At 40.5% G+C, this 10,941-nt stretch overlaps 1 protein-coding gene across 1 annotated transcript in view; it reads left to right on the top strand.

The window, feature by feature from the left end:
* The first annotated feature begins 7,437 nt into the window (after nucleotides 1–7,437).
* Nucleotides 7,438–10,941, top strand: part of LOC102294658 (gamma-aminobutyric acid type B receptor subunit 1) — a 64,606-nt gene continuing 61,102 nt past the window's right edge. The window contains exon 1 of the mRNA XM_042215827.1: nucleotides 7,438–8,818. Within this exon, the coding sequence (XP_042071761.1) occupies nucleotides 8,561–8,818 (258 nt within the window). The 5' untranslated portion in view covers nucleotides 7,438–8,560. The remainder of the gene's footprint in view (nucleotides 8,819–10,941) is intronic.

Below are 10,941 nucleotides of genomic sequence, written 5' to 3'. Positions count from 1 at the left end.
AAAACTGCTCTAAGTGTCTGAGTGATATTTCATTGCATCTGAGTACTTTGATAATAGAATATCTTTAACAAGCTCACACCAGTGCCAGCATTTTTTTCATTGACAGAATAATTTCTTTAAAAAGAAGCTTACTGTACAATCTATCTATACAATCTATTTCCTCTTCGTTCTCCTGTAAGAGGACAAAGCCCTCCAAATAGCTGGCATCTACTTGAAGTTTGAAAGGCAGGCCGACATGTTGGGCCAACAATACTGGTGCTGTACAGAGCAACATTTTCACTTCTCTAAATACTCAAAAATTTGTTTCTCATCAGCTATTTATTTTGCAAAGAAAAAATGATATAAGACAATGACTGATTTCAGTTTATGAAATGAATCAAAATAAAATAAACTGCTGTAACAGTTACTGCATGTCAATATTAATCAATATGTTATATTTTATTTCAAAATAAAACGCCAGGTTTCTGAAGTTCCATTGTTGCTTTCATTTGGTTAGTTACTGTTCTTACTGTCTTGGAGCAACTGTGACCACATCATTTCCTCAGGGATTAATAAAGTATTCTGATTTTTATCTAAAACTACACCCTGCCATCACAACTTGTTATTGTTGTTGATCTGGGGATATTAGGGGATAACGGTTCATCTTGCCTCAAGGGCCCCTCTTTTAGCTTAATGCAGTCATTCTGCTCTGGAGTTAGATCTGTTTTCTAATTTAACTATTAGTATTCTTTCTTTCATGACTTAGCTGACCCTTTCCTGATCCAGTGAATGATTCTAGGTCCTGGTGTTCAAATATGTCCCAGTCTGTCTGTGTGAAGTAGTTGTGCAGTTTGGAGAGTGCATTTTCAGGCCAGGTTCTAACAGTCTTTGTGGTGGACCTTGCACTGCGTCTGAGGGGGGTATAGGCTGGGGAGAGCAGGAAGGAGAGGTGGTTGGACTGGCCGAGGTGGGGAAAGGGTATGGCTCAATATGCATGCTTAATGTTGTAGTAAACATGATCTGGAGTGTTCTCTCCCCTGGTCAAGGTCCAATTTATTTATATAGCACATTTCCAGACAGACGATGCTGCATAAAGTACTTAACATTATAAAAATGCCATTAAAAAGAAACAATGTAAAACAATAATAACAATATAATACAATGATAGGACAATAAAATAATTAAAACAATAACTAAGACTATTAAATAAGACCAAAATGCTTGGCTCATAGTGTGATAAAAGCCAGGGCATAAAAATGTGTTTTTAGTAGTGATTTGAATTGATCGAGTGTTTGTGCAGATCTAATATTTAGGGGAAGACTATTCCAAGGTCTGGGACCTGCCACAGAGAAGGCTCTTTCACCACAAAATTTGAGATTAGTCCATGTGAATAGCATTAATTTTGAGCTAGACCTCATGGTTTTTCCTGGAGCATAAACTGAAAGGAGCTCAGACAGGTAAGAAGGGGCGTTAAGTGACTTAAAAACAAAAAGTAAAAGTTTAAATTGGATCCTGTAGGAGACAGTGTAGAGAAGATAAAACTGGGGTTACATGCTGTCTCCGCTTGGTACCAGTTAGCAGGCGAGCAGCTGCATTTTGGACCATCTGAAGACGATGAATGGAGGCCTGGTCGAGACCAAAATACAATGAATTGCAGTAGTCCAGTCTGCAAGTAAGGAAAAGGTGAATGACGTGTTCGAAGACATTAGCCAGGAGGTATGGATTTACATTGGCTTGCTGTCTTAAGAAGCAGGACTGGACTACTGCACTCCCATGCTTATTCAATTTAAAAGAACCATCAAGGTAGGTATTTTACATGTGTTTTACAATAGGAGGAAAGGCGGCCCAGAGTGCTGTCGACATGATTATTGACAAAATTGCAGAAAATGACAACTTCAGTTTTATTTTCATTTAGCTTTAGAAAATTTAAGGACATCCACTGTTTGATGTTGTCAAGGCAGCTTAATAAGAACTGGGCATGGTCTGACCCTGCTTTTAAAGGCAGATAAATCTGCAAATCATAAGCAAAACAGTGGAATGAAATGTTGTACTGCGAAAAGATGGAACCCGATGGCAACAAATACGCCGTACACCGTATTTAAGAGGGGCTATTTTGGAGCTATGGGTGCCCATATTAACGTAAAAAGACCTTCCTGACAAGTAGGACCGAAACCAGATCCTTTTAGGCCAGCATGAAATTCTAGCCGTGATGACAGGATGTGTCGGTTGACCGTGTCAAAACCTGCTGACAGGTCCAACAGTAAAAGGGCAGCAGGGCTGCCAGAGTCCAGAGTTAAAAGAATATCATTAAAAATCCTTAAAAGTGCCATCTCAGTGCTATGCAGTGATTTAAAACCAGAGATCTTGTTAAAATCAAGGTGGGCCTGCAACTGGAAGTGGACCACTTTTTCCAGAACTTTAGGCAGAAAAGGAAGCTTTGAGATTGGCCGATAATTGTACAGAACAGTTGGATCCAGGTTGCCTTTTTTAAGACAAGGGTGAACTATAGCTTGTTTAAAACATGATGGGTCACAGCTTGTAGCAAGGGACGTATTAATTAATCTCAGGATAAAAGGCCCAACAGTATTAAAAGTGTTTTTAAGCAAGCTTGGGGGGAGACAATCAGAGGGGCAGTGTGATGATCTTAGGTTACAAACTACGCAGTCAAGTCATTAAGAATGCAAGAAAATCATCACAAATACTTGGTGAAGAAATGACTCCAGCATTATCACAAGGACTAAGAAAACGGTGGGACATTTGCTCTTACCGGAGTCCTTTGTCCTGTCCCAGCAGAGCAGTGTGCTCGCTGCATGCTAGCATCGGGTATTCCCAGATGAAGCAGGATTTCAGTGATAATCAAGGCACAGCAGTCAAGAACCTAGCGATTTCCCACTAGTTGTAATTCCAGACCATCCGTTTTATGCACAAGGGATCTGGCATTTTAGAGACATAGGCTTGGCAGGGGTGGCTTGTATGGTTGATTTTTTAGCCTCAACAAGACGCCAGACCTGCGGCCCCACTTTTGCTTCCTCTCCCTCCTCCGTCTGCGCCACCACCTAGTCTTGATAACAATCCACGGAGAGCCCGGTGGTCTCGCTATGTAATCTGGGATTGTGCATGTTATGAAAGTCCCACGAAACAAATGTCTGATGCTGGTCACGATGTCTATGAGGTCCTGGCGGGTGTAGCGAATGTTTAAAGCAAAACCAATAGTGCACAAAGAAACATGAAGGAAGCACAAACTAAACAAAATAAAGGAGTTCTGAGATGGAGAGCTGTAAGCCGCTGTAACAGCTTGTTTTTTGGGGTTTTTTTAGCTCTTTTCTTGTGAAAAGAGAAAAGAGTTGTTAGTATTGGTGCACAATAGTGTGGTGAGCTTTGGTAGTGTGTTTTGCATCGTGCATGGAGCTGCTAATGAGCAGTTCTTGGCTTCTATTAGCAGAAATGTTTTTTGTTTTTTACCAGCGCTTTTGGTTAGCTGCCATCTTTTGTTTGCTGTTGGATATATATAAAACAAAAAACACCCAGCACGCCCCTGCGGGCAGTTTATCCTTCAAGCTCGGGTCCTCTACCAGAGGCCTGGGAGCTTGAGGGTCCTGCGCAGTATCTTAGCTGTTCCCAGGACTGCGCTCTTCTGGACAGAGATCTCCGATGTTGTTCCCGGGATCTGCTGGAGCCACTCGCCTAGCTTGGGAGCCACCGCACCTAGTGCTCCGATTACCACGGGGACCACCGTTACCTTCACCCTCCACATCCTCTCGAGCTCTTCTCTGAGCCCTTGGTATTTCTCCAGCTTCTTGTGTTCCTTCTTCCTGATGTTGCTGTCATTCGGAACCGCTACATCGATCACTACGGCCGTCTTCTTCTGTTTGTCTACCACCACTATGTCCGGTTGGTTAGCCACCACCATTTTGTCCGTCTGTATCTGGAAGTCCCACAGGATCTTAGCTCGGTCATTCTCCACCACCCTTGGGGGCATCTCCCATTTTGACCTCGGGACTTCCAGGTTATACTCGGCACAGATGTTCCTGTACACTATGCCGGCCTCTTGGTTATGGCGTTCCATGTATGCCTTGCCTGCTAGCATCTTGCACCCTGCTGTTATGTGCTGGATTGTCTCTGGGGCATCTTTACACAGCCTGCACCTGGGGTCTTTCCTGGTGTGATAGACCCCAGCCTCTATGAAAAAAAAAATATATATATATATATATGTATGTATATTGTTTTTTTTTTGTTTTGTTTTTTTTAAAAAGCTTAATTTTGAACACTGCTTTGCTGACTCTTTCTTTCACTTGGATCTTTTTATTGTTATACACTTCATCCTATACTCTGTTCAATATTTATTGAGCAGAAAAAAAATCCAAATGGATCAGGAGGTGATGTATGTTCTTCCCAGTTTTGTGTCCATGGAAAATTGTTTAACAATTGTGTGCACAGAGCTGTCTGCTATGGAGTCACAATAAATGACAGCACAGTTTGTGGATAGAAATGAGGTGGAACTGAGGGATGTGGGAAGCACAGATAATATGCCTTCCATCCCATGCAGCATAATTTCAGTGAGATGAAGAAACAGAAAAAAGCATATCAACCCACCTGAGAAAATGACAGCTGGACAGGTTTAGGGAGCTTGTTTTGGAAACAGAAATAGGATGGACCAGATAATTATCACACTTCAGTGGCACACTGAAGGAAGGAAGAGCAGAGTCATGTAGCTCTAGGAAATGTGAAGAAAGACCAAAACAAATAATGGAAGGATCAATGTTATCTCGTCACTGTGCTGATACAAAGACACATTTTGTATACACACTCATACATACAGGAACAAAATAAAAGGCATCACTGCTCTTAGGAAGAGGCAGAAATGAGGAAACATACAAATGTAGGAGTATGTGGGAGAGAAGCAGCACATGATTCAATATTGCTAAATAAGGTCTCTGAAATGTACTTTGCTCAATTAAAAGACTGTATATTTTAGAAAAGACCAAAATTAAGGTCTTCTCTAATGTTTTTTTTTAAGTGATAGGTTGTAATGGTCACATTTTTATCATATTATCATATCTCCATTTTTAATGGTAGCATGGAAACTTTGAAAAGGAGTAGCAAATATCACATGCTGTAATGAATATACTATATGTAGTGTTCACTGTTTAGTCTATATTATGTAGTTTAAAGTGGGCACTTTATTTTGGTGAGCTGCTTTATTAGACAGCTTTTGACTTTATCTATTTGCCTTTTATTACTGGCTTTTATTACCGCTAATCATTTATTTAAGCTCAGTTTTTAAAACCTTAGGATGTAACTACAGCCCAGCCCATGCAGCAGTATATGAATGACTAACCTCGTATTAGTGGATGGATTATCTCAGTTGTTCTCCTGGCTGAAGTTTGGTCCTTTTACAGCATCCTGCCATGCGATTACATTTGTTCCTGACCACCGAGAACACTCAGTTAACTTTTATCGAGTGGAAAAAAAGTTAGCTTGTTTATATTATGCTAACATAGCTGTGTCGCTAGCGGTCACGTAGCACATCATTATATACCAGCTAGCCACAACTTCAGTAACCCTACAAACGTCACTGCTGTTTAGTTTTCTGTCTTCATTTATGTTGGAAGTGATAGCAGAGCTGTACGTTTTAATTTGTTTCCAAAACCCCGCAGTCAGGACATGCTATATTGTATTTAGATAGAAGCTAGCGAGCTAACTCCCTGCTAACTTCTAACTCCGTTAAATGTCATAAATTCCGTTTTCATGGATGCCTGGATGTTAAACTCAATTGTTACACCTGGTAGAGCAGAACGCTGATCATTTTATTAAAGATGAAAGACTTTAGACAGTTTTTCAACTCTCAGTAATGCCATAGTGATCGTTTGATATATGGACCTGCAGCGGAGTTTAGGTCCAGACACGGCTAGTGACGTCAGACTGAACAACCGGATTGGGAGCCATGGGTTTTTTTTCCTTTCTCTCACCCTCTCTCTCACACTTTTTTTCCGCTTCACTCCGCACGTGAGCCTTGTGCTGTGCGCTGAGCAGAGGGGGGAGGGGCGGTAGTTACACTGCAGTAGCACAGGAACAGAGCGGGAGGGAGAGAGAGAGAAAGAGAGCCAGGGACAACAACGTCACATTAGAAAGGTATAGTAATCATCCACAACTATTTTCAGTTGGGATGATAAAGGATTCAGAAAGTTTATTCATGCAGGCCCATATGACAGAGAATGTGCATCTTCTTTTTGTTTTCATATTTTAATTTATATTTAATTGTGTTGTGGTTTGCAGTGTTTTGTGTTGTTTCACTTTAAATTTGTTTAAAAGGAAAAAGCTGAAAATTTAAATAGTTAAAAGTTGAAATGTGAATAGTTGGTTTTTGTATTATATGATTTATTTATTACATTTTATGTGGAGTGAATAAATAAAAGTATATTTACGGTGGCCCCTAGAGACAAAGCACGTACAAACTCCAAAACACGTACAAACACAACAGAAGTGCTCCAGGATGCTAGGCGCAGTGTTGAGCTTTTGTTACCTAGTGGCTACACAAGCCAGGAAGTACCAACGACCGATTTGGTGTGTGGTAGTAACAGGTAAATGAACTTTTTTTTTTATTATTTGAATATATATGAGTGCTTGTGTATAAATACACAAACAATACACATATGCTTTCAATTGTGTAATTTAAGTGATCTAGGTAGCTCTGTTTTGGAAGTTCAGTTACATGCTAGAAATGTGTTTTGGAGTTTGTACGTGCTTTGTTTCTAGGGGCCACCGTATATATTTATATATAAACATATATAAATAAAACCACATTTTTAAAAAAAATAGTAATTCCTTTTGTGCATAATTTTATATTGTTGTTAATAACAAATTAATTAAAGCAATTTTTTGTTTTTGTTTTGTTTTGTTTACACTGGATGCCCTAAATGATGTAACCCCAAAGGGATTTGTAGAATGAAACCGGGTTTGCTTTTCATGAAAATGTGTAAAACACTACACTAAGGAACCACTATACTACAGTATGTATAAATATTGTATCTTCCTCAGTCAAACTGGTCACATTTTATGGAGAAAAATGGAATAACACTCATGTATGTACGTGCATGGTACCTGAGATCAAGGTTATGTATCTGTTACCTCTTGCCATATTTAGCTTAAATACAAGAGAGTCATAAGACCAGTAGGGTCGGAGGTTTCCCTCAGCAGGGTGGGGGGCTAAAATGTACATGTACTGTGTAAATCCGATCCTGCCCTTTTCATGACTGAACTGACATGACTGAATGAATTTCAGAGGACAGTTTTAGCCATTCTAATCTTAATGATGTTTTTCCATGTTGGCGAGAATACAGTTGGTATTGTAATTGTGATCGGCAAACGCACGAGAGAGTAATAAGAGATTCTTTCGGGAAGGTGGAGTGTCGCTAAAAACCTACGGTCCACGCGGTGGCGTTCCTGTGACGGGTAATTAACGTTTATTCAGCAAGTCTGAGGTGTGGCAGGGAGTGTAAAGACTGGGGGGAGAGGTTCTTATCGGAGGAAAGATAAATGCTCGGGGCTGTGTAAAGGGATTGTAAAGTGGTTTGTGAAACGGAGGGACGAAGCATCCTCCTCCTCTCTCTCTCCGCTCTCGCACGCTGCTGCAGTCAGCCACAGCGGGCTCAGCAGCTCCCGTCATTTTTCTCGGCTCTCTCCCGAGCGGCCGACTGCATTCCAGCAACACCGAGGCCACTTTTTCATCTGAAGATCGACCTTGCTGTCTAGTCGACCGTTCTCCTATTGGATTACTGAAAGCCAGGCTTTTTCATTTGTATGGTGTGGTCTGTGTACAACATGTTTAAAACGTGCTAATAAGGCTTTGGACTGGAGATCCGTGAGTAGGCTATGGATGTAGGCGGATAAGATGGAGAAGGGCAGATAAATGACGGAGAGGACAAATTAAATCTCCGCGTGTCTTCGTGGGCTCGGTGTGGATGGTTCTCAATTTTTCATAAGCAGAAAAAGGAAAGCATCGTTACAGCAATCGGTTATCTCCTGGAAACAGAGAGAAGCTGAAATCCAGGCAGCCTCCGACACTTTCGGTACCTTAGACGGTGGAAAGAGCCTGAAGCCTGATTCAGTCACCAATCTCAACCTTCTATTCAACTCCAGCAACTTTAAAGCTGCTTTCTGCCAATGAATTGTCCCCCCGGTTTACCAGCTGCATTTAATAAGTTTGATGGAGATCGTTGTACCTGTGGACAGAGTACTTTATAAAAGCGTTGAAGCTGCGTGTTTACAAGTTCTGTTCCAAACACAAGCGATGATAGGTTTCCTAGTTTTAATGTAACGGGAGAAGAGCTTGATGACAGTCATCTGCGTTGATTTGAATTGTTTGTCGGTTGCAAAAAGCTTACGATCACATTAAAATTATGTAAATAACACAGAATTGCAAATGGGCTCTCTTCTCTCAGGAACACCAGCGTGTGCTCATTCATAGAATTGCATTCTTCACGAGCCACACGCAATACCACCTTGCTCCCTCCAAGCCGAAAAGTGTATAGAAGGAATACACTGACTCCAAGCTTCGCTCAACCTTCAGCATCCCCCAGCTATGAAAAGGCTTTGCCAAAACCTCCCCCGTAGGCCGGTCTCCCGCTACTCTCTGACCTTTATCCTTACTGTTCTATCCTGCTCCTGCCCGGCTCTAGGCAAGAAGAAGCTCTACATTGGAGCCCTGTTTCCCATGAGTGGAGGCTGGCCTGGTGGACAAGCCTGCCTCCCCGCTGCTCAGATGGCCCTGGACTTGGTGAATAATAGGACAGACATCCTGCCTGACTATGAGCTGGAGCTGATACATTATGACAGTATGGTAAGTACAGACGAAGGCTTACCCTAATTTCTTTCCAGCTTTAACTGCATGTGTGCAAATGTTGATCAGATCTAGTAGGACTTCTCATATAAGTCAGCACCTGCTGCAACACAACAAAGGCTACAAGGGCACAACACAAAAAAACGAAACAAAAAAACTAACACTAGAATTTCTGTTTCTTTTGAATGGTGTTAAGGAGCGTAGCCTGATATGGCTATATTAATATTTTTAAGGCAACTTTAATGAGACGTGTAGGTGTAAACTAATAGCTTTACTAAACATTGCTGAATTTGCATTCAATAATGTTTTAGAAAGCAGTTATTAAAAATAATATTTGACTTTCTAGGTTAAAATACTCCCTTCACTGGTAAAAATGGCTGAACACATCTGGACAAAAATTAATTAATTGACACAGACCCGCAAAGTTGATGATTAAAATTCTTTAACAATGAGCCACAATCATTTATAACTAGAGGTGGAAGGCTAATCATATAGCATGGGACCCAAATTATTTATTATTGGTGAACCAACATTTCTAATGGCACTCTTTTTTCAACAACAAAAGTTTGTGTCAAAAGTTTTTACTTTTATCACTCTATTACTGTCTCTGTCGATCCAGAAAGAATAAATAATAAATCTATTAATCGACATTTAACAGTGGCAGTAGTCATGGGATGAAAGTGTGCAGAAAATGCTAAACTTATGACTTTTGTGGAAGGACCATTAATCACCAAATTAAAGGCATAGACTGTCTCCCCTCCACATATCAGATATCTCTGCACCCCTCAGACACATTTCCAGGATCATGTTATGCCATCAGAAGAATAAGTGGCAGTCTTTTCTGTATGTTTTTAAAATGCAGCATTCAGGCCATAAAATGGGTCGCAGCCCAAGAGATATGCTCTACCTACTGTATAGTGATGTGAAAACTGCATCTGTGTTTGTTTGCAAAAGAACAGCAGCTATACAGCCTGCACATGTTCAAACAGCACCACACTCTGTGCTAATGGCTCTGTGTGTGCTCACTGTGGAAACTCATCTATTTCTGTCTGCATTCAATCTGCAACTTGAATGTTGCAAAAGCAACATGGTATCATGAATTCAAATGTTTTCCATGCAGTAAAATAGCAATAACATTTTTATACAAATTGGAGATGGTTCTGGAGATGGCTGACTTGAGACTGAACCCATATATATGGTCACATTTTTCATCAAAGTGAACAACAATATGAAAACATCTCAGGAGGCTCATAATCTAGAATTTTGTATTTGAATAAACCTGGAAAAGGTTACAGAGTCTCAGATTAGATGGTAACAGTCACATTTTCCACAACTGACAATACAAGTTTCTGTTCTCCATAGATGTGGCCGACAGCTAAGAGGATTCCAAAACCACAACACCGAATGCTCAGTGAGGCATAAGACAAGCCTAGAATAACTTCTAAGGGCTTAAAGAAATCACTGTCAGTGAAAGCTTGTGTTTGCCCTTGATCTTTTTAGGTGTTTGATTTCTTTTTATAGACAAATGGATAATAACAGCTTTGTGTTTCAGTTAAAGATTTGGTATACAGGCATTGACTCTAGCATTTTTTTTGTCAGCACCAGCTAAAACAGGCTGAAGTCTATGAGAACTGCTCTATGGATGATGACTTCCTTATATTACATGAATGGAATAACTGAAGACACAAGATCACCCATTAAAATAAAAGTTCATCTTGTTTTGGCAGTTGTTCTGCACAATGTGCTGCAGGCAAAACCAATAAGAAGCATTCATTTTGCGTCAAATGCACTGCATGAACAGTCTGCATACACCATGTGTTCAGTGCAGCTAGACTTTAGAGTTAGCGAAAGTGACTGTCACCAGAATATAAACATGGTTAACTGCAGACGGGCAGCTTTTTCCGACAGGAAAACAGGCAGTGCGTCTGCTTCTTCCGGCACATTTTTTCTGGCACAACTGATCGAGACTTGCAATTTAGCGTTATTATAATTTTGTATTTTCTAGTTAATTTATATTTTAATTTTATTTGTTAGTTTGTTAGTTTCCAGAATGGAAACACACACACACACACACACACACACACACACACACACACACACACACACACACACACACACACACA

Source organism: Haplochromis burtoni, unplaced genomic scaffold (genome assembly GCF_018398535.1).
Source record: "Haplochromis burtoni strain Fernald_Lab_line unplaced genomic scaffold, NCSU_Asbu1 Contig_834, whole genome shotgun sequence".
In the NCBI taxonomy this organism is placed as follows: Eukaryota; Metazoa; Chordata; class Actinopteri; order Cichliformes; family Cichlidae; genus Haplochromis; species Haplochromis burtoni.
The sequence above is the reverse complement of the archived record's forward strand: the minus strand, read 5'-3'. Positions and strand labels throughout refer to the sequence as shown.